Here is a 23932-nt window from a genome sequence, read left to right as displayed (position 1 = left end):
CTAACATTCAATAGACAAGAGCAGGATAATTTGGTAGAAAACAACACATACCTTTGTTCTTGGACAGTACGACCTTAAGGTAAGCAGTAACTTGAATCAAATGGTCCAGACTACTAACTTGTTTAGTGACACATTGTTATTCACAATGTTGTTTTTAAATGTAGTCTTTTTTCTTTTTTAAGAAATAAACTCCAGCTACTTATCTCACTCTGGTATTCTTCTTATTTTCAATACATGTCTATCATATTTGCTTACTGACTCGATTTCTTAAAAATATTCAAACTCAGAAGAACCTCTCCTCTCCTCTGTGATCACATTTACATCCCTTCAGCCAGCAGGACATCTCAAAACAATGTACTATTGTTGATGACGAGGATGGGGGTAACTCAGGGCAAACCCTCCACCACTCCTGGGAAGAAAACTAAGACGGTGAATCACCATGGAGGCCGTGTCCTGCCCTCTTGAATCTGGTGATCAATCTCCCCTTAGAGTGTGGGCAGGACAGGGGGCAGCCGGTGGAACTGGGGGCTTTGGGACTCCACAGTCTACCCCAAGGAGGATTGCCCAGATTTAGCAACCCCATTGCTTGCCCCCCAAATTAGCAGAGAAGGAGGGAAAGGGAGAAACCCTACCCTCTCCCAAAATAAACAGTGGTGGGGACTCACTGCCCAGGTCCTATTTCCAGGCACAGAAACATTCCAAGTCTCTCTGAGCTCAGCTCTAACAGAAGCTCCTGGCATGACCACAATGCTTTAGAAAGCCCCATTTCTCTCCGCTTCACACTTGAGGTAGAACAGAAAGGGAGGGACAGGCAGGGAGGGAGAAGGCAAAGGCTAAATATTTTTTTCTCAGATATGAGCTTCCCCACAATTCTCAGCTGGTGCTGAATGGAAACCGGTGGGTGTGCTCTTGCCTAGTATGGCAGGAACTGCTCTTTCCTACACTCTATGCTTTCCCTTTCTTCTAGACTTCCCTGTTTTGGGCTAGGTATATGTCTATTCAGAATAAGTACGTTTCCCAGCATTCTTTGCAGGTGGATGTGACCAAGGGACCAAGTTCTGGCCAATGGGAAGTGTGTGGCAGCCTCCTGGAACTTTCCTTGAAAGATAGCCAGCATGCCCTTTTTCTCCTTTATCCCCTTAAGCATCCTGCTTCTCCAGTGGCAGAAATGTTGGCTAAAGCTCTTGCCACCATCTTAGATCATGAGGTCAAGGGCCACACTCTAGGGCCACACGCCGTGAGCTGGGAAGAGCCTGGGTTTTCAGTCCCTGAGGACTGCATGGAGGAGGGCTGCTATACCACGCTGGGCTGCCACTTCCAGACTTCTTTCTTCTTAAGCCCATGTTCTGTCGCTTGTAGCTGAGTCTAATTGAAACTGAGGCAGGTGACATTCAGCAAGTCACTGAAAGCAAATGCATCAACCTGGATGGTATTCAGTGACATCAAGCAAATTTTTTCAAAGGACTTCTCCTGAGGCCAGAAATATACTCTACGATGCTCAGTGAAAAGCATGATTCAGTGAAGAATCCTGAGAGGTGGGCCATCTTATTCCAACTTCAGAGAGAACCTGTGCAGTACCGAAGTCTGGGTGTTCACAGGTGTCCCAGTGGGTCAGAGGGCTGAGAGGATGAAATCTGTAGCCGAAGTGACAAGTCTCAACCCAGGTCACGTGCTGTCACCAACTTCATGTAATTTGATGCATATTAACTAATTTGAATTCTATAACCGGCAGAAGGGGATATCTGGGCAGGCACTTTTCCTTTAAAAACTAGCTGTCTGGGACTTCCCTGGTGGCGCAGTGGTTGGGAGTCTGCCTGCCAATGCAGGGGACACGGGTTCGAGCCCTGGTCCGGGAGGATCCCACATGCCGGGGAGTAACTGGGCCTGTGTGCCACAACTACTGAGCCCGTGCTCTAGAGCCCACGAGCTACAACTACTGAGCCTGCGTGCCACAACTACTGAAGCCCACGCGCCTAGAGCCCATGCTCCACAACACGAGAAACCACCGCAATGAGAAGCCCGTGCACCGCAACGAAGACCCAATGCAGCCAAAAATAAATAAATTTTTAAAAAAATAAAAAAAATAAAAAAATAAAAAAAAAATAAAATAAAAAAAAACTAGCTGTCTGACATGATGCCTGTTACTCAACCTCTCTGGGTCTGGCTTTTTATCTGCAAAATGAAGGGCGAGACATCCCCCTAGAAAGGTGGTCCCCAAAAGCTCCGGCTGGTCCATGATGAAGTTTTCATCTGTCCTTTTGATGAAAACGTCAGGGTAAAGAGCAAACTAGAAGGATTTTATATTCTGAGATCAGGTCTTCCTACATTTTCAGTGTGAAAATTTTTGTTGTTGGTTTAGAAATGATTGCAATTATAGATGGAAGTGTATTTGGGTTATAGGGTGGTTTTAAATGTTTTCATCTAGCAAAGTTAAAAGTTGGCAACGCTCTTCCTCCCCTTCTTCCCTCTCCTTTCCTTCTCTTCCTTCTTCCTCCTCCTCAGCCCCTTCCTTCTCCTCTCCTTTGTCTACTTCTTATTTTTCTGGGCCCAGCACTGGGCTGAGTACTTCAGACACTTTAACCCAGTCCTCACATCCATCCTAAGAGGCCAAAATTATCATCTTCTTTTTTTTCAGATGGAGAAACTAAGACTCAGAGAGAGTAAGTAGATTACTCAAGGTCACACAGCTGGCAAAATGCATTTACTTAATCTCTAGTTTCCTGCCTGCATATTGAACAGGAATAAGATATTGCAAAAGCTAAGAGTAAACGACATTACGTAAGTAAAGCATCTTTTTTTTCGAATTGCAAAGCTATAAAGCAATATCTTTGAAACAATTTCTCTACAAACAGGAGAGTTTAAAATTTTTTCTGTAAAAAACATACATGGGGGCTTCCCTGGTGGCGCAGTGGTTGAGAATCTGCCTGCTAATGCAGGGGACACGGGTTCGAGCCCTGGTCTGGGAAGATCCCACATGCCACGGAGCAACTAGGCCCGTGAGCCACAACTACTGAGCCTGCGCGTCTGGAGCCTGTGCTCCGCAACAAGAGAGGCCGCGATAGTGAGAGGCCCGCGCACCGCGATGAAAAGTGGCCCCCGCTCGCCACAACTAGAGAAAGCCCTCGCACAGAAACGAAGACTCAACATAGCCAAAAATAAATAAATAAATAAATAAATAAAATGAGTTACAGAAATAAGATGCCTTATTGGAGATAATCTTAAATCCCCTTGCCTTTAAAAAATATATATATGTATACATGTGTCCTTATGTGTAAACAGTGTAACTGTGAAGAATATCTTAGTTTGAGGAAGTTTATTGTTACATTTTTGCAATAGGTGAGGCACAACTGTCTCCTGCTTCTCCAACATCTCAATTAAAAAAAGAAAATAATCAAGGAAAACAGTGAAATTAAAATTAAACAAATGCAAAAGCCTAAGGTTTTTGGAGAGAAAAATGACCATAATCTATGTGTAGCACAGCATCTAGAGCATAGTAGGTACTTACAAACAGTAGCTTTCGTGTCGCTTCAGCAGCACATACTGTATACTAAAATCAGAACAATACAGAGGAGATTAGCATGGCCCCTGCTCAAGGATGACAAGCAAATTTGTGAACCGTTCATATTTTTTATGTATAACAAAATCACTTTGCTATATAGCAGAAACTAACACAACATTGTAAATCAACTATACTTCAATAGAAGAAAAAAAAGAACAACAACAAAAAAAACAGTAGCTTTCATTAATTCCTTCTGTCGGTACTTACTGAGCATCTAACATGTGCCAAACACTGTTATGTACCCTGAGATACAGCAGCTAAGAAAATAGACAAAAACCCTGCCCACTGGAGCTGACGTTCTAGAGCTTGTTACCTCTGTGATTACATCCTCTGCTACAGCTTTCACCCACGTGCACTCTCTGTGCTCACAGGAGGAAGGAGAGAGGTTCGTGGCCACGCTGCACTCTGCAGCCCTTCCAATGCCATGGCAGCGCAGACATGGGGGAGAAGAGGTGCTCTCTGGGGGAAAAGGAAAGGTGACGGGAGGAGGACCTGGATAAAGGCTGGAGGCTAGAAGAGTCTGGCAACCGGAGGACCAGGACCTGGGGTTGGAATCTTCCTCCCAGCAGTTTGGGCAAATCTGATGTCAGAGCAGAAAAACCAAAGCTCTGCAGGTGGCGGTGCTTGCCTGTCCCTCCCACCTCCGGCCTCCATTCCACCCATGCCAGGAGGCCAGGTACCTCCTGGACTGATGGGAGGAATGTTGATAGGAGAAGATGGAAACTTCCCTTGGGGCCTTTGTGTCTCGGACCCCAGAGCTTTATAGGAGGAAAACGTAAAAAGTGAAAAGGTTTTGGGGCCAGAAGTCCCAGTTCCATTTCTGGCCTGTAACTTGCCATCTTTACCTCTTACCGCCTCTAAATCCTACTTCACTGGATTCTTGGAAGGATTAAAGGACTGGGTTCCTGTAAAAGCACCTGCTCATAGTAGGTTAAGTATCGCTGTTGGGCTGGTTTGTTTGCCCAAGATCGGGATGAACAGATCGCTGGGAAGAGGAAGGGTGGGCTTCTTTTCCTCAGTGCCCTCCCCCGCTTTCTGGCTGGGTCCACAGCCCGGTCCCCACACACTCTGCTCATTCCTGCTCTCCTATATCCCAGGGTCCTCCCCCAGAGCAGACCCTGAAGCACCCCCAGACAGCCCCTTGTATCCCAGGGAACCCAGTTAGCAAACTACGCAAAACTCTCCCAGAGAAATTTATTTCAGACTTTAGTACCAGCCTTTTAAAAAGAGTTAGTGTTACTAACAGCAACAACCAAAAAAAGTTGTGAGTACAAGAAAACCAGGAACTCTGGGGATGGGGCTCAGGCACTGAGATTTTTTTCAACAGCTCCCCAGGTGACTAAACCAAGGCTGGGAAGCATGGATTAAGGAGAATAATCACAACATAGAGGAAGTGCGTCAGTGCACAAATGCATAAGATGCTTTGGAAACACAGGTGAGCTAAAAATAAATTAAGCCTGGGCAAGGGAGAGGATGTCAGGAAAAGTCACAAAGGGGAGGTGACATCTGAGCTCAACTTTAAGTAATGAGGGAAGGTGGTCTCTAGGGCCTCCCTACTTGAGATATGGTCTGCAGACCAGCAGCGTTGACGTCTCCGGGACGCTTGTTAGAAACGCATTATCCTAGGTCCCCTCCCAAACCTACTGAATGAGAATCTGCATTTTAACAAGGTCTACAGGGACTTCCCTGGTGGTCCAGGGGGTAAGATTCTGCACTCCCAATGCAGGGGGCCCAGGTTCGATCCCTGGTCAGAGAACTAGATCCTGCATGCATGCCACAACTAAGAGTCTGCATGCCATAACTAAAGATCCCGTGGGCCACAACTGAGACCCGGCACAGCCAAAATAAATTAATTACTTTAAAAAGTTTAAAAAATAAAGTTTATTAACAAGGTCTCCAGGTTACTAATAGGCACGTTAAAGTGTGAGATGCCTTGGGCTAAATGGACAAGGTGAAATGCATTTGCCATCATAAACCTGGCCAGTTTAGATTCAACAATGGTTTCCTACACCTGAGGTTGGTTTTTCTATTTATCTTTTAAACCCCAAACCTAATGTCCTCAAGGGTTGACCCGAATGCCATTCCATGATGACATCTGCAGGTCTGAAGGTGAGGACTGAGTGTTTTAGTCAATCCGCTAGTGGGGAAGGTATTTATACTACAGGTGTGGACACTCTCCGATGGCTCTGGAGGTTGGACAAGCTGGGATGTAGGGCCCTTCTGGCACCAGATTTAGCTCTCAGTGCAGATAGGCCAGTGTACTCGCCCTCGGACACATGTTGGGCACACAGCCTTCCTTTGGGTACCATTTTAACTTGTGTCACATTTCTTAGGGATTGGTGGGGAGTTGGGGGTGGGTAGGCCCCTCTGAATGGCTGCACGTCCCACAGGCCAGCTTCCAGCCTCAAGGAGTCAACCCCGTGTCCTAGTTTAATTCCAGGTTCCATCTGGGTATAGGGATAACTCCAGGCCGACATGTTTCAGCACAACCTAGGCCAATTTGGGTTTTATTTTCAGCCCCTTCTCCGTCCATCTAAGTAAGGAAATAAATCACTTTTCCCTGAAAATACCGTGAGAAATGAATTGTTTCATGCAAAGTCCACCTACCTGATGTGTTCACACAGTTATGGAAGGCGGCACTCTTCCGTGGGTGTGTACTAGGGGAAATCCTTCCAACCTTGGCAGGATTTACGTGAGAACTGAATTAGGAACCCTACATCCCGCTCTCACCGCGGCGCCAGGCACAGAGAAGGCACTCGATATGCCATCCTTTACACAACGCAGCTGCCCACGCTGTGCGGCACGCGAGATCCTAGTTCCCCAGCCAGAGTTCGAACCCTCGCCCCATGCAGTAGCAGCTCAGAGCGTTAACCACTGGACCGCCAGGGAAGTCCCGGTGCAGTTGCTTTAATGTCTGTCCTCCCATCTTCTGTGGTGGCTGAGGCAGGTGCCACGCTCCCGCCTGGCAGTGCCCACCCCACGTGTGTGGGGACGGAGGACGGCACGAGTCCTCGAGACTGCTGCTGCCCAAGCTCTGTCCACAGACCTGGTAGCTGGGTTATAGACACTGTTCTTGGACCACGCCCCCCAGTTCCAATTGAAGAGTTTGGGGAACGCACCACTGAGACCACAACCTTCATCAACACTAGATATGCCATAGTGTTATTTTTAAGTCCTCCAAGTAAACAAGAGTCTAAAATAGTCTTCCATGGTATTACTATTTTTTTGGCTGCTCCACGCAGCTTATGGGATCTTAGCTCCCTGACCAGGGATGGAACCCACACCCTCTGCATTGGAAGCACGGAGTCTTAACCAACCACTGGACCTCCAGGGAAGTCCGGTTTTCCACTGTAAATAGCAGTTCTCTGAACATTTTTCCTTCTACCTACATAAACCTCTTATACTGGAGAGAACGGTCCCTCTTCTTTGCCATGGAAGGCCATCTACCTGCATGATTTATCCCACCTAGCCTCTGGACTCCATCTTGCCAGATCTGTTCATAGCCCTTACCCTTCTCAACTTCGGTGGTTATTATTTGCCCCCAGCCCTACCCTCCTCCACTTGAGAGTATGCCTTCTTCCTGCATCTGTGACATACTCTCCTGGTTCTCCTTCCATTTCTCTGATCAACCCTTCTCTTCCCACCTAAATAAATACTCCCAAGCTCTTGTTTGCACGCCTCCTCTCTTCCGCTTCTCTCCTTAGGAGTTTCGCCCACCTTGATAGCTTCATTCATTGAGCACATCGGGGAGGGTAGTCCCAAATCTCTACCTCCCTCCAGCCGCAGACCAGTGTTTATAACTTTTTACTTGACATCTCCACTTGCTTGCCAGACCAAACTCCTCACCTTCCACTGGAATAGCTCCTTCGCCTGGCTTCCTGGTCTCTGTCAATGTCAGCACACAGGCGGAGGTTCTCAAACATCACTGAGCTTAACATTATTATCATTATTTTCCTGCCTCATCGGTTCCCTGAAACTCAGCAGCTTTCCATTTTCCAAATTCATGCTCTCCCTTCTGCTGAGGTTTACAAAAAGATTGAACCAAATCGAAGTGGTTTCAAAGAGTTCTGTCTAAACTTACTCACAGCCCAGAACGCTGATTATCTTTGACATACATGGCCCAGACCAGACCCGTCCAGTTTCTTCCCCAGGTTTACTCTAAGTGGGATGAACCTGGAAGGACCCTTGACACCACAGTCACGGAACTAGAAGGATGAGAACCCAAGACTTTTGTGCATTTGGCGGAGTGTCTGCTCACTGCCCCTAAACACACCCAAGCTTTCCTTCTCCATGTTAATATTCCCTCCCCTCCTTTCTACTAGTTGAAATTATACCTATCCATTGCTCAGAATTTACCATAAATAACACTACTCCTCAAATGCTGTAATCTCCCCCTCCTTTGAACCATGCCCGCTACCACTGTAAGCTTCTTAACGGCTGAAAGCTGTTTCCCATGCACTTATCTGTCACCACCCCATCCCCTCACCCTGGCACAAGGCCTTGAAGACAAGTGCACAATAAATGTTGGCTCCTTATTGTCAAAGAGGTATGTCTGATCATCAGTTTTTGTATAATACCTATTTCTTTTATTCTTACATGCACATTTTTCACAATTTAATATGGGTGAAGTCAGGCTTCATCTTACAATCATCGGTTGCTATAATTTAATTAGCAGCATTTTTTCTTGCTTGGTGGTACATAAACTATGGGTGCATCTTACATCTGATAGTGTCTTAGATTCAGTGAAATAAAGTATCATTCAAGCATCCCTGATAACAATTATGTTTACTCCTCTATCTTCCTGTCTCTAAGGTGAATCGTTCCGTTCTCAAAATTTCCTTAGGTCCTGTTCTCTACTCCTACTGTTGTCTCCTTTTCACCTCATTTAATTTTCTACTTTTCTCAAGTAGAGTCAGATTATCACACTGCAGTAAAGCTGTGCTAAATCTGATGGTGTCATTGGTTCACGGTCCCACATGATAAAATGCTATTTACAATTCTACATGTTTGCTACAGAATGAACTCCAGTTCACTGTATAAGCTAGTTAAAATACATCTTTATTTTTTTTTTTAAGTGTGATCAGGCCACCACGTTATATGAGCCTCAATTTATGAAGACAACGACGTAGTCAGAAGCAGAGCAGTATTGGAATTAAATAAGACAACTAAAGCAATAGGATATATTTAACGACAATGTATCAATAATTATCATTCTTTGAGCAGCATTGTGGCCTAGGAGAGTCTCTAGAGAGTAAAAGTTTCTAAACATGTCCAGGTGCCCTGTACCATCCAATTTCCTTGTTTACGTACCTTCATTCTTCATTTGTCCTTGAAGCTGGGAGAGCCGCTGGTCTTGGGCCAGGCAACTCCGTGGAGGGGAAGCTGTCCTCATCAGCACTGGGAGGGGCGGGGGACCTGCTGTGACCCCTAATGTTGCAGACAAAGCTGGTCTCTCACCTCTTCCTGCAACCTAGGATCCAGCCAAAACAGATGACTTGCCCCGCAAACTATACTCTGCAATCCCAAACTTTCCCGCCTCTCTCATGCCTTTGCTCAGGCCGATCCTTCCATCTGCAGCAGCACTGTCTAACAGGACTTGCTGTGATTGCGGAAATGTTCTCTAGATCTGCACTATCGAATACAGTAGTCGCTGGCCGCATGTGGCTATTGAGTAGAGCACTTGAAATGTGGCTCGCACAACGTGGCAAGAACTGAGTTTTTAATTTTATTTAACTTTAATTAACTTAAATTTAAATAAATACATAGCCAGTGGCTACCATATCGGACCGCGCATGTACTTTCTACATGTGCACCTAGCATGAACATTTCTTCTCCAAATCCCCAACCTTCAAGGAGCAGCTCAGAAGCTGTTTTCTCCACGAGATCCAGTCTTCCACTGGAAATCATTCTTTCCTTCCTTAGAATTCCCATTACACGTTGAACCATCTTTGTTGCGCTTAATACTTTTTAACTTACACGTAATCGTATACCATATCCTTGACCAGTCCTTTTTCTGAGAGCTATACAAGAATAAGACGATCTCTTACTCTTAATGTGGACCCTACTGTATCTAGTGCAGGGATTTTTTTTAATGTTTGCTGCATGAATCTATACTAGAAGCAGAGTAATTCACATTAACAATGAGGAATTGACAATGATTGCTGTGCAGTAAAGGATTAACCTTGACAAAAGAAAGGTTTGGGCCTTGGCCTCTAGCTCCTGGGAGGTAACTTCTAAACCCCTGGGCTGTCCTGCCTGATTGGAGGGTCTTTGTTCACCTGGGGGCCTACGGCCATGCCAGATGGTCTAAGCTAACAATGTGATTTATGATGGGGTCTCAGGCTGAGATTTATCAGCTCAGCCTCTGAAGGAACTGGAGACTAAGGTCAGCCATACAGGCAGTCAGCTGTATCCAGATGGCCAGCCCCCAATAAAAACTCTACACTTTGATGGGTTTGGGTGATGTTTCCCTGGTTGGCAATACTCAATGCATGTTGTCACACATTGCTGAGAAAAATAAGTGCTGGCATAGGGCAGGTATTCAATATTTAATGACTGGTTGAATGGATGTATGAATGAATGATGTCCCTTAATATTGCAAAATCATGCGAGTTGCCAGGCTCACCCAGGTCAAATCATTTCCTGTCCGGGATCTGAGTTTTTTTTCTTTCCTAGATAGGCACTTAATCCAGTGTAGGGTTTACAGATTTTTTTATTCCTATTTTGAATCTTAATTTCCTGTCTCCTATCCAGAATGCCCCTAAACTTGCCCTTCATTTTTCCCTTCCCTTTACAACTGAATCCTAGGCTTCATAAGGGTCTCAGAACATTCATCTGGGAGGCATTTGAGTCTTTTTTTTATTGGAGGGAGGCTCTCATGAACCTGTTCACACACAAGAACAGAAGAAGACAGTCCCAGAGCTGCAAGAAGTGGGACACAACACAGCATGAACGATGAGCAAGCCCATGAGGCCTGGGGGAGGGCAGCTGGAGGGCTCCTGGGCTCCTCCGGGAGCCAGGATGCTGCTCGAGGTGGTCCAAGAGCTGCTGCTCTGTGAGGGGACACGCTCAGCAGGTCCACGTGTGGGCGGCCGGCCAGACACCAGAGATGTCCATGCCCTTCCCCAGGCATAGCCTCAGAGCCCCTAGGCAAACACTGACCAATAAATTAAGTTGAAAAATATGTAGGAAGCTGGGAATATCAACCGGGAGTACTTGTCGATGGCGTGGGTGTTCTGGAAGATGCGAAGACCCACCTGGCCCTTCAGAAGCCCCTTCTTCCTGGAGGAGTTGGATTCACTGCTCAGGGCCAGGTGGGCCACTATTTTGTCTTGCCTTTCTTCTTCTGTCAGAATATGGCTTCTCGGGTACCCGGCCAGGCTGTTGGCCTCAGACTCACTGCAGCTTCCACCCAGCATCATGGTTCTCGAGTGGAGTATTCCACACATGCATGGGAACTGTGGGCAGCAAACACAAGGGGAGATGTCAGGCATGTTTAGGCCTGTGAGAGGCCCAGAGGAGGCTGCCTGGGCCGAGAGTAAAGCCCATGGCTTCTCAGAACCACAGAAAAGGCAGAACTAGAAGCATCTCCAGAGATCACTTTGTCCAACGATTCTCTATCCTGGCTGTGTATTGGAGTCACCTTGGGAGCTCTTTAAACTGGCCATGCCAAGGCTCCACTCTAGACTAATTAATTTACAGCTCCCAGGTGATTCTACTATGCAGCCAGGATCCAGAACCGCTGATTTAGTCCAAATGCCCTCAATTGCAGAAGCAAAAACTAAGACCAAGAGAGGCTATACAATTCTCCTGGGATCAGACAGTTAGTGTCAGATTCAGGACTTTAAACACACCTCTTCTGGTTCCAGCCATGGACCTCCACCACTGCGTGCATGAATCAGAAGATGATTAGGTAGGAGAGTGTCCTTATTCTAAAGAGTTCCACTTAAGGGTAAAGGGTCATGGTACCTACCATGTATTTTTATTTTTATTTTTTTATTTATATATTTTTTCTTGGATAATCCTCCAAGTTTTTTTTAAAATTGAAGTATAATTGATTTACAGTGTTGCATAATTTCAGGTGTACAACAAAGTGATTCAGATATATATATATATAGAGAGAGAGAGAGATATACACATATACATAAAATGTTTTTTCAGATTCTTCTCCATTATAGGTTATAACAAGATAGTTCCCTGCACTATACAGTAGGTCCTTGTTGTTTATCTCTTTTATATATAGTAGTGCGTACCTGTTAACCCCAAACTCCTAATGTATCCCCCTCCCCCCTTTCCCCTGTCATGTATTTTTTAATGGTTCAGCTGCACCAACAAAAGTATGTTTATGTGAGAAAAAGCTCACACAAAAATGGCAAAATGTCAACAATGTTGGATGGAGGGGCAGGGTGTATGAATGTATAGTATCCTATTTTTTCAACCATTTCTGTGAGTATGAAAATGTATATAAGAAATTATAAGGTGGAGGGAAGGGAATGGTCTTAACTCCTCCCCACCGTTTGAGTCAGCAAAGCTGGTGCCGGTTAACGGCTGGTTCATGAACCCATATTTGTTGGATGAAGGCTTTGCTTTTTTTTTTTTTAATTTATTTTATTTATTTATTTATTTTTGGCTGCTTTGGGTCTTCGTTGCTGCACGCGGGCTTTCTCTAGTTGCGGTGAGCGGCGAGTGAGGGCTACTCTTCGTTGCGGTGCGCGGGCTTCTCATTGCGGTGGCTTCTCTTGTTGCGGAGCACGGGCTCTAGGCATGTAGGCTTCATCAGTTGCGGCACGCCGGCTCAGTAGCTGTGGCTCACGGGCTCTAGAGCGCAGGCTCAGTAGTTGTGGCGCATGGGCTTAGATGCTCCACGGCATGTGGGATCTTCCCGGACCAGGGCTCGAACCCGTGTCCCCTGCATTGGCAGGCAGATTCTTAACCACTGCGCCACCAGGGAAGCCCCGAGGCTTTGGCATGTTTTGAATGACTCTATACAGGAAAGTCCAATGGATTATAAATCAAAAGTATTTAAATATAATCCAAAGGTATTTGATGATAATCAATGTACAGATTATTGAAAATTTAAACAAGGATTCACATACCCAAGTAAAAAAGGTTTGTGTTTGGCTGATGCTGGCCAAAGGTATGACGCCTGCCTGATCCAGCCAACTGACCTTGGGTTTATTCTCAACCTGTTGGCTTTAATATGTTTCTAACCTGGCTCTCAGCCCTGTGGTGCCTCTGTTTTTCCATCTGGGAAAGTGAAATAATGACATTTCACACATTTCCTCCTATTGTCATGGATCTTGAAATACGCAGATGGATACCAGGAAGCTTTAGAATGCAAAAATAGATGAATGATTTTATGTCAAATCAGAATAACTTGAAGTATTTTTACACTTGAAGAAATCTGTGGTTTGGAGAGCTATTTTTTTAATCAGGCATGATTGTTTCATTGCTATTTCTATGTCTTGTCCCATCAGCAACAATAATTAAGTAGCACATTAATACATTCCTAGAATAATTAACTCATAGATTTTAAGGATAAAAGGTCAGTGAGAGGTCATCTATTCAATTCTTTGCATTTAGCTAAAATCACATCCAAACTTTGGTAAAATTGTGAGATATTGTTATATCACTGGGGACTTCTTTTTTGTAAGACATGGGTCTTCTTTTTCCTTGCTCTAAACTGCAATTCTTTCTGCTAAAATAAAAACAGACATTTAAGATTTTGAGTTAGAATCAGGAAATGCCCCAAATTATGGAAAATCTCTATTTCCCACATCAGCTCATTTCTAAGAAAAATTAAGTGGCACCTGGTGCGCTGGACAGGTCTGGATGATCAGCCAAAGAATTCAAGCACATATAGGGGAGCAGAACTAAACTCTGCCTGCCGGCTTCAACCCAAAGCAGCGTGGGTCCCCTTTTGAACCATGGTGAACCTAGCAGGCTTCAGTCAACTTTGCCCTCTGCAGAGCAGAAGTCAAAACTCAGGGAGCATCAGAATTGCCTGGGAGCTTGTCAGCAAGGCCAATTCCAGGGTGCCATCTCCGGAGATTCTGAGCCCGTAGATCTGGGGTCCAGTCCTTAATCTTCATCTTTAATAGGCTGAGAAGGTGAATCCAGGCCAGGTGCTCCTGGGCTCCCACTTTGGGACCCTCAGCTCCACTGGGGGCCATGTTAACGCTGTGAACAGTGGTTTGTCTGTGGGGCGGCGGGAGAGAGACTTCGTGTCCTCCCACCGGTCTGCCTCCCCAGCAGCCACAGCTTCTCAGCCTTTCAACCGCGTGCTTGACAACAGTGGAGAACAAGCCCTCACTTCCCGGCTGTCTGTTCCCATAGACATGGAGCTAGACTTGGAGCCCAAAGGACTATCCACGGATGATTTCCTCATTGCTCTTTAGCCAGCATCTATCATCACTGGCAAACACCGGGCTCATTGTATGGTAACAGGTTAATGATCTGCCTGAGTACACGTTATGCGCTGTTAATGGTTCATGGGCGCAGATCTGTCGGATGAAGGCTTTGCTATTTTTTGAACAGCTCTACACAAGGAAAGCCTAACAGATTACAAATCAAAAGTGTTTAAGTATATTCCAAAGGCATCTGATAATGATCAATGCACAGATTATCAAAATTTGAGGGAATTCCCCGGTGGTCCAGGGGTTAGGACTTGGCACTTTCATTGCCAAGGGCCTGGGTTCGATCCCTGGTTGGGGAACTAAGATCCCACCAGCTGGGGGAAAAAAAAAAAAAATTGAACAAATCCTCAAATGCTGAAGCAAAAGTATTTTGAAGACAATTTAAAATATAAACTCTTAAACAATCTAGCATATTTGAAGACAACTGGAAATATTTAACAGGTATAATGTGGGAATTAAAAGACTATTTTTAAAAAGGCAACAGGTTCTCTTTCCTAAAATTTAAAGCTCCCTTTGCTAAGGAGCTCCCAGCCAGCTAGACACACATAAATGTGGAATTTTCACGTCCCCTGATCTCTACACCTTTTAGGTAAACACCCATTTTGATCAGTACAATGACTAGCAAGGATTTGGTAACAAGTTGGCATTTTATTTCTTAATGTGATTAATAAGAGTCCGCATATGAATAGATTTTCCCTCTCTGCCCAGGTGCATTGCCCTGAATTCCCCATTTGCATTCCATCCCATAGTAGACTTTACTATAGTGCAGTATCGTATAGATAGCATAGTATTTCCAATGAGTCTAAAGGCTAAGGTTGTGTGTGGCTGAATTTTCACTGGGCCAGACCACTGATAAATACAGGAGTTTTTTATGCTAGAACTTTCCTCTTGTCTGTTCACAGGACGTAGAGACATTTTCCCTAGACAGGTTCAGTAATGATAGTGATAATTTATGTGCATCTAGAACCACACAGTTTCAAAACAACTCTCATATACATTTTTGTAAGGGTACTGTGACCCTTACAATAACCCTGGGAGGAAGGTGGGGTGAGGGTTCTGTTATACTTTTTTTTAACAGATGAGGAAACTGAGGCCCAACATAAATGGCAGAGTTGGACCCAAGAACCCAAGTCTTCCTAGTCTTTGTCCAAAGACTTTCTACTTTCTGGGATCCTTTGTGATGGAAGCTAGGATATTCTAAAACGGATCCTCCTCCTTTTGCACAAACATCTCCCTTTTCTCCATGAAAGCTCCCTCCTGCCATTCTCATCCAACCAGCAGCATGGGCTCCAACAAGGAAACGAATGAAACTTCTCTCACCTTCTCCTGCAGCTTCCGCTCCAGCACGGTGGTCAGGTAGTTGACGGCCGCGTACTCCAGCACCGAGAGGAACACGAACACGAAGCTGACCCAGAGGTAGATGTCCACGGCCTTGATGTAGGACACGCGGGGCATGGAGGCGTTCACACCCGTGATGATGGTGGACATGGTCAGCACCGTGGTGATCCCTGCAGCATCCAGCTTTAGTTCAGCCACTGACAAGGGTACACAGCTGCCCTCACATTTCACTAAGTCCCTTTTTTTTCAACTATTAACCCTTTTATACTGATTTTTGTAGTATGTTTCTTCCAAGGTCTTATGATGCTTAAAGAGATTTTATGTATAGTAGTGTGTATATGTCCATCCCAATCTCCCAATTTATCCCTCCCCCTCTGGTAACCATAAGGTCGTTTTCTACATCTGTAACTCTATTTCTGTTTTGTAAATAAGTTCACTAAGGCCCATTTTACATTTGCTCTCTCTTACACCTAATAGGAAGTGGCCAGGGCACGTTTCCACTGCATCGAGGTGTGAGGATCTGCAGGGATCTGCTCCCGCGCAGCCCATCCGTTCTCCTCCCAGCCAACTGCCCGTCCCCTTTCACTCTGAGCCACTTGGGAGCCTGGGTTTCTGCAATGTGGTTGCTCAGATCAGCAGAGCTTCCCAAAGGATCTGCTCAGATGTGGACTTTAAAACAGTGGCTATGAAAATCAACTCTACTTCAATAAAAAAATAAAAATTAAAAAGCAGGGGCTACAGGACCCCTCTCAAGGAACCTTCCTAAACGTCAAGGAAAGAACACATCCTCCCTCATCTGAGTCCAGGAAGACTGTGGAAATTCCTGGAAGCCTGTCATACAGGTTTCTTCTTCACTGTGCCTTGCTGGTCAAACCCTCACATGTCTCAGTGCCCAACCTGATTTTGTCCAAATCTCAATGATGAATTGCAAATGTTTACTCTGGCATTTAGGGTCTGAGAAGGACTAAACCACAGCTCCAGGGAGTACAGCCCTCTCCTTCCCAGAAATCATGAAATATGGGCCCCGCTCCCAAACTCTCAGTCTGTCTAAATAAGGCCAACAAAGTTTTTGTATTTGCAGAGTAAGTTTGGGCATTTGTCGAATTGTCTTATTTATCAAAGTACTGAGCTCTGATACTGCCAGTGGTGGAAGTCTACACCCTAAGTAGGTGCTATCCTTCTGAAATGATTCGAGCAGAGCTGATGCGGTTTGAGCTCCCTGTGGTTTTCACAGTGTAGTCTGGGAAACTGAGGGCAGTATGTGAATGGAGAGCAAGAAGCAGGAGGAAAGTTCGCTCCTTCTGACTCTGACAGCCCATCGGTTAAGGACCCTGAATGATGATTTTACTTCTCCTTTACATAGTGATTGATTGAAAAAAATAAATAAATAACCACCCTATCACACCTTATCAAATGCTTTTACCCAGGGAAACTCTGGCGGGCACAGCTCTGTGGTCGATCCAGAAGGACACCCAGGACAGCATGACCATCAGGGTGGCGGGAAAGTAGGTCTGCAGCAAGAAGAAGAAGATGTGGCGACGCAACGTGAAGTTAATGTAGAGACGGTTGTACCAGCCTGGGGGACACAGGAAGAAGCCAGTGAGGTTCCATCGCAGAGGCAAAACCAAACTCCTTCCCTGGGGGCCCTTCTTCCCCTGTCATCACACTCATCTTCAGCAGAAAGTTAAAAGTTAATGATCCAAGGGACTTCCCTGGCAGTCCAGTGGTTAAGAATCTGCCTTCCAATGCAGGGGACGTGGGTTTGATCCCTGGTCAGGGAACTAAGATCCCACATGCTGCGGGGCAACTAAGCCTGCGTGCCGCAGCTACTGAGCTCACACACCACAACTAGAGAGCCCATGCACCACAACTACTGAGCCTGCATGCTCTGGAGCCTGGGCACCACTACCAGAGAGAAGCCTGCACACCACAACGAAGAGCCCGCACGCCGCAGCAAAAAGATCCCGTGTGCCACAACTAAGATCCGGCACAGCCAAAAATAAATTAAAAAGAAAAAAGAGTTAATGATCCAAAAAAAAAAAAAAAAATAGGGAATTCCCTGGCAGTCCCGTGGTTAGGACTCCTTGCTCTCACTGCTGGGGCCCGGGGTCAAACCCTGATCGGGGATCTAAGATCCCACAAGCCTCACAGTGCGGCCAAAAAGAAAAAAGTTAATGATTGGTTGGCTTAGTATAATACATTTCCTTTCTAAAATCTAATCTCTCTGAGTCTCAGTTTTCTCATCTGTAAACTGGGTATACTACGATCTACACCACAGATCTGTTGGGTAGAAATTAGTTAATTCATATAAAGCACTCAAAACAGTGACACATAGTAAAAGTTATACCGGGAACCCTTAAAAATGGTTTTAGAAAGAGAGTTGATTTGAACTTGCCAAGAACAGATGAGAAAAGAAAATTGTGTGGCAATGCACATCAGAGCAAAAGAGAAGAAAGGGATGGGGTGAGCACCATGGGCATAAAGGGAAAGCAGGTGTGGGCTGTCCTGACACCAAGGCAACCTTGGCTGGGACTCACTTTTCTCCAGTGTTTGATGTTGCAAACAGAAGGGTGGGGCTGGGGGCAGGCGAGCGGGGAGATGGTGGCCATGCAGGGGCAGACGGTAGCCCAAAAGCTTCCCACAGCCAGGCCTAGGCTTCTCAGCACTGGGACAAAGGGTAAGGAAGTGAGAAGTCCTCCAGGGTCTCGTGGCTGCTGCAGAGCTGTGTATTGCAGCTCTATATTGCAGAGCTGTGTAGCGTATAAAGGTAGGTTGAAGTCCTAAATCCCACCACCTGCGAATGTGACTTTATTGAGAAATCGGGTCTCTGTACATGTAATCAAAGTAAGACGAGGTCATACTGAGTTACGGTGGCCCATAATCCAGTGACTGGTGTCCTTAAAGAAGAGGGAAGTTTGGACATAGATGCACAGAGACACACCATGGGAAGACCAGAGTCACAGGGAGAATGCCACGTGACAACAGAGGCAGAGGTTAGAGTGATGCCATAACCACCAGGAGCTAGTAAGAGGCAAGGAAGGAGTCCTCCCCAGAGCCTTCAGAAGGAGCATGGTGCTCAGGCTTCTGGCCTCCAGCACTGTGAGTGAACACATTTCTATCGTTTCAAGCACCCAGCTTGTGGTACTCTGTTAGGACGGCTCTAGGAAACTAACACAAGGGCTGATGGTGAGATTCAAGAAGAGCGGACAAATGGATCCTCTCAAAACTTCAAACATGGCCCCAAAGTCCAAGAAGAGGTCACACTATGCATAAGAAATGAATCTATAGCTCTGAATATAGGTAATAAATACATAGGTAAATCCAGTAATAAATACATAAATAAACAGGTAATAAATACATTTCCCCATATCGTTAAGTCAAACGAATCAGGTTACAGAATAGCGTGTACACTCTGACCCTACTTTTGTAAAATTACATAATTAAAGCAGGATGTCTGCAAGGGTGTTTGCTGAATTGTTCAGAATGACTACCTCTGACCATGGAAGTTCAGAGGGCAGCAACTTTTAAAGCCTCTGCTTTTAAGTGCTGTTTATGTCTTGTTGGACTGGGCATTATTAGAACAATGAAAAGTTATTTTCATTGGAAGGGGAAAAAGTTAACACTGAAAAAGAATTCTAATGTGTTTTCTTCCCCATTTGAATCCGACCACGGCAGAAGTTAGCTACCTGTGCTGCTGTAGAAGGCCAGTCTGGAAGTGGTGTGGAATTTCTGAATCAGAAACTGAGACAGGGAGATCTTCTCATCTGTTTTCAGGGATTCGTCCCCATTCTTCCAGTACAGCATCAGATCTTCATCTGTATATGCATCTTTGGGAAGAGGAAAATAAGTTAATTTCACTCCTTTTCTTCTGAGGCAGGAGCAACAGGGCCATCCTACCTCAGCCAGGGATTAAATAGGTCTTATCCCTGGCAGGCAGTACTCAGTCTCATAGTTACTAAAATGGCACAGAGAGGGAATAAGGCAAAGATTTGCCATTACGAATACAGACACTTACAGCTTTCCAGCTCCAAAGAACAGGTCTGGGAGTCCAGGGGAAAGTGGCTGAAATCCATGTTGCACATGGCGGTGACTGTAATCCTAGAACCCAAAAAACCATGTTGGCTCGTGCAGTGAGTTACTGGCTCATATACCTGCCCAGAGTAAGGAGGACAAAGACACGACCAAGGGCAGCTGCCTCTTCATGTCTACTGCAGAAGCTCGGAAACCCAGGACTCTTTTTTTTTTTTTTTTGCCGCGCGGTGCAGCATGCGGGACCTTAGTGCCCTGACCAGGGATCGAACCCGTGCCGCCAGCATTGGGAGCACTGAGTCTTAACCACTGGACTGCCAGGGAAGTCCCTCTAAGTTAACTTTTAGAGTTTTGTCTTCTGTAGATGATGGTATTTGCTCTGCCCGGATCCCAGCTCCTGAGGCTGCCAGCTGTGCATGGCCCACGGCTGTACCCTTCTCTGGGCATTGCCCGCATCCAGAGACTCGTCTTCCCCAGAGATGCCCGGAGGTTATGCCCTGCCTCCCCAGCCCTGACTCAAGGCTATTAGCACTGAATTCTGGCGAACTGTACAAGGTGTGGGATGAGACCGTGTAATCACTCAAGTCAGCCCAGAAGCCAATCTGCAGTAGCACCTAATAAACAGTAGCTATCGTTATTTTCCTAATGTTTATTACCAATAAACTAGAATCATAGGCTCTCAGGGGTGGAGGGTACATAGAAGGTCACCGTCTCCCTCAGATCATTCAGGTTCAATTAGTCTCCTAACCTAACCTTAAGATTCCCGATGACAGGGAAGTCAGCGCCTACTACGGTGGTCATTTCACCTTTAGAGAGTTCTAAGTATCATCAGAAGGTTCAGACCCACAGACCCAAACACAGTGACAAACTCTTCGGGGCCAAAGGGACAGACCACACATATACATTTTTTTTTTTTAAAAAGAGGGGTTTTTTGGTGGTGGTTTTTAAACCAAGAGTTGACTAGCTAATTCATTCCACAAATACTGTTTTCTCACCTACTGTGAAAAGCACAGTTTAGCTCTGACGATACAGTGGTAAATCAGTCAAACGATCCCTGGCGTTGTCCACACATATTAGGATGCCATTGGACACAGAGGCCATGACCCCGTGGACAGTTACCTCAGGCTGTACAGCACCTGCCCATCCGGGAACACCCTCAGCATGATGTTGTCCGTGGTGGTGTCGTGGATGAATGACCTTTTGGAGTGAACAAAGAAGACGTCGGGGACCCAGATCTTCTTCACCAGCCGGCCGTCGAAGGTCATGCTCTTGTTGCTGGTGCTGGGGAAGACCAGCCGCTCATCCTTCCAGTAATGCCGCAGGTAGAGGGTCATGGTGAAGTCCTGTGGGAGTGGGGGGGAGACCAGACAGGGATGGCTTACAAAGCTCTCTTCCTGACAGCCGACCCTCCGTCCACCACTGTGACGGACACCTCAGGCTCGGCCTCCAGAGTTGAAGCAAAGAGTTCTGCAGCCCTGTGGGACGATGGCCAAGGCAATGGCGCTGCTGCCACAGGAAAGAGAATGGCTCATGTTTGTGCCTCGTGAGGTTGGAGCCCAAGAGACAGCACAGTCCCTCCTTCAGGCTTTGCAAAGGAAAATGGCAGCTCTGATGCCCACCGCCTGCCCTGGGGCCAGCAGGGCTGGATTCCCACAAAGCCCTGCACTCTCACCTAGACCTTTGCACGCATGGCTCCTTACCTATTGGCTAACCATTCAATTCAACTTAGCAGACACTTCCGGAAACCTGGACAGTCAAGTGTCCCATTTTGCCTTTTTTTTTTTTTTTTTTTTTTTGTGGCCACACTGCGTGGCATGCGGGATCTTAGTTCCCTGACCAGGGCTCAAACCTATGCCCCCCTGCAGTGGAAGCATGGAGTCTTAACCACTGGACCGCCAGGGAAGTCCCAAGTGTCCAATTTTGGAGGGTTTCTACCATTAGGCTTGTAGTATCTTTAAAGGCAGAATTGTTTCCTGCCCACCACTGAATCTCCAGACCCTAGTTTAGTGCCTGGCAAGGCACAATAGCGGATGCTCAATAAATATCTGCAGAATGGAAAAATGGGGGGAAATGAATGAATGAGGAGATGGGCAGCTGCATGTCTAGTATAATTTCAGCCTGAAAGCTTATCCTGTTAAAAAGTGTCTCCTCGTCTGCATAGCTGGTGCCTGAAACCAAGAGTGTAGCCCTTACAGCGTAGCCAGAGCTAATACATGAACGCCAATGAATAAATAACTACCCAGAAGAGCCTGTTCCGGGAGCAGGTGAAGGAAGGCTGGAAGGAAGCATGCGGTGGCCCACGTCTGCTCTGCCAACCACACCCAGGCTCCTCCTGCCTGTCCCGGAGGCCCGCCCGTGGAGGGGAGCACCGCCCCACTGGCCCACCTCTCCAGCCCCTCTCTTCCCCGTTTTGTCCGCCACCCTTTCAGTTTGCAAACACTGCCTCAGAGACTTCGTACGCGCTCTTGCTTGGCCCTCCCTACAGCTGTCAGGCCTCAGCTGAAACGAGGCTTCTTCAAAGACGCTCCGGTGCCCGCCTGAGCCTGCTGGGCGCTGCCAAGGAGTGAGCGGAGAAGCCGTGCTCCCGGCGGGCGCTGGCGCGCAGAGACCTGCAGAATTTGAAGGAGAACACGTCCGCCTCCCGCGCTCCTCCAAGTGTGGCGGGTCCGGCCCCTCACACCGCTAAAGGGGCGCGTTCAGAACGTGGAGGGCTGGGCCTCACTCCCAGAGACCGAATCAGGAAGTCTGGGGCGGGGCCTGGGATCTGCATTTAACACCCCGGCCCCCCACCCCCACCCCGCCCACCCCGGGCCCCCAAGTTTTTACCCATGAAGCTGCAGAAGCCAGGCTCTGGATTTTACTAAACCTGGGCCAAACTCCAAGTCCCGGTTTCATCCGCTCCAGCTCTGGCCCCGCCCCCAGACGCAGCCTGCCCCAGCGTGGCCCCACCCACCGCAGGCCCCCAAGGGACCTCGGCCACAGCAGCCCGCCCCGGCGCTGCCTGCGGAGCGCGCCTCGTACCATGTCCACCTCCGAGATGCTGTCCAGGCTCTCCAGCTGCACGTCCACGCCCACCGGGATGGCAGGGCCTGCAGAGAGGCAAAGACGGCTAGTTAAGGCGCCTTTCTCTGTAGCACTGCGCGAGCAGACAGCCCCTACCCCCTTCCCAGGGGAGCCTGAGCGGAGCAGGGGTGAGGCAGTGGTTCAGATTCCACGAGGGTTTTCTTGCTACTTCCTGGCAGGTTGGGTGCCGGAGCTTTCTCCATGAGGGCGGGGACTGTGTCTACCTTAAGTGCCTTTCCTGGGCCAACATGGGTGTTTAATCCATGCTTGTTGCATGAGTGGATGAGCTGGATTATGTATGTTTATGCTTCCATAAAATGTTTTTTTAGATTTTAATATTAAAAAAAGTCTTAAATGGGGAAAACAAAAAAACCTGTGTCTGTCAAGCATATTAATGAATGCTGTTCCATTCACAGGCAAAAAAATGTCTCTGAGAGCATCAGGTGGCATCTGGGCGGGGCCTTCTGAGAGGAAGGCATTGTCTGCAGGCCAGCCCACTGCACCTGGGTCCTCTGGGCCCTGGCCAGGGAGTGCAGGACCAGGGCCTGCCGACTCACCGTGGTCTGAGCTGGGAGAAGCTTAGGGTGGCAGGGGGAGTCTGGGTCTCAGGGAATTAGGTCTGGGAGGGCCGGGGACTTTGGCCGAGGGCAGGGGAGGAGGATCAGAGATCCTGACAGGCTCTGGTGGGCCAGGGCACTGAATGGGCTCACCGACTCTCCGCAAACCTCCCCCCTGGTAGGTTTGCTAAGACTTGCAATCCCACCATGAGAGATTTGGGGCTTTTGGCTGAGCCCGATAGAATGGGAGCATTTTATTTATTACTGTGGGATTTAGTGGCTATTTTCTGTGTTCTTAAACATGAAAGCAAACGAGCACAACCTTTTTTTTTTTTTTTTTTTAAACCAGGGATCGAACCCGGGCCCACAGCAGTGAGAGCACCGAGTCCTAACCACTGGACCGCTAGGGAATTCCCTCAACATTTTATTTTTTATTTTTACTTTTCCCCTCCCAGATAAATTGGGTGATAAGCTGATCTTTTTATTTTCCTGTGCTCTCAACTGAGGGCTCAGGTCAGGGCCCATCAGAGATCACTGCTCTAACAGCCAGAGCCTTCTCTCACTCCAGGCTCCTGGAGGGCACTGAAGGGGGAGAGTGGAATGGCCAGTGTGAGGCTGAAGCCCCCTCCTCAGGGCTGTCTGGCCTGCCTTCCTCCCCGGAGGGGCCTGCAACACGAGGGAGGGTCTGCCAGCAGCCTGGCTGGGGCCCCCTCCCAGCACCCAGACCCCTGAGCCCCTGTGCAGGACCATGTGTTCCCAACATCACCATGGGAAGCAGGGCTGGTTAATTCCCCGTCCTCTGGACAGACCTTCCTTCACTTGAGACATTAAAACAGCCCAGGGCTGGAGCTCTTAACCCTCATCACCTTTCCCCCTTGTTCCCTTTCTCTAAAGTGCCACATCCAGTCGTCCCAAGAGCCAAAGGGCAGAAACAGTATAGCCATCACCCTCTTTGGACCCACTTCCCTGTG

At 47.2% G+C, this 23932-nt stretch overlaps 1 protein-coding gene, 1 non-coding gene and 1 pseudogene across 9 annotated transcripts; 2 read left to right on the top strand and 1 right to left on the bottom strand.

Moving 5' to 3' along the window:
* The first annotated feature begins 3529 nt into the window (after positions 1–3529).
* Positions 3530–3630, top strand: LOC114235742 (U6 spliceosomal RNA; annotated as a pseudogene).
* A 5080-nt stretch (positions 3631–8710) lies between these two features.
* Positions 8711–22421, bottom strand: GABRR2 (gamma-aminobutyric acid type A receptor subunit rho2). Of its 8 annotated transcripts, none has more exons than XM_057527476.1 (7): positions 22363–22421; positions 20461–20684; positions 19328–19410; positions 18999–19139; positions 16736–16888; positions 15295–15482; positions 8711–11016 (listed from the first exon to the last, which is right to left on the bottom strand). In XM_057527476.1, exons 1-7 carry the CDS (start codon positions 22363–22365, stop codon positions 10705–10707), a joined length of 1104 nt encoding a protein of 367 aa, XP_057383459.1. In that variant the 5' UTR covers positions 22366–22421; the 3' UTR covers positions 8711–10704. The 8 variants fall into 8 exon arrangements, with proteins under 8 accessions (XP_057383459.1, XP_007196014.2, XP_057383453.1 ...); XM_007195952.2 differs by lacking the exon at positions 22363–22421 and adding an exon at positions 22168–22252; XM_057527470.1 differs by lacking the exon at positions 22363–22421 and adding an exon at positions 21794–22006.
* TRNAE-UUC (transfer RNA glutamic acid (anticodon UUC)) lies at positions 14201–14273 on the top strand. The gene has a single exon. It is a non-coding gene; the product is annotated as a tRNA-Glu (tRNA).
* Positions 22422–23932: the final 1511 nt, after the last annotated feature.

This window comes from Balaenoptera acutorostrata, chromosome 14, assembly GCF_949987535.1.
Source record: "Balaenoptera acutorostrata chromosome 14, mBalAcu1.1, whole genome shotgun sequence".
NCBI lineage: Eukaryota > Metazoa > Chordata > Mammalia > Artiodactyla > Balaenopteridae > Balaenoptera > Balaenoptera acutorostrata.
This window is presented reverse-complemented; position numbering and strand designations above follow the sequence as displayed.

Excerpts from the sequence above, each read along its gene's own strand:
- GABRR2 (XM_007195952.2), bottom strand. The coding sequence starts at position 22,236 with ATGAAACCGGGACTTGGAGTTTGGCCCAGGTTTAGTAAAATCCAGAGC. Across the intron at positions 16,889-18,998 it reads GGCCTTCTACAGCAGCACAG|GCTGGTACAACCGTCTCTAC; the intron begins GTAGCTAACTTC and ends TGTGTCCCCCAG. Across the intron at positions 15,483-16,735 it reads GCCCGCCAGAGTTTCCCTGG|GGATCACCACGGTGCTGACC; the intron begins GTAAAAGCATTT and ends TGGATGCTGCAG.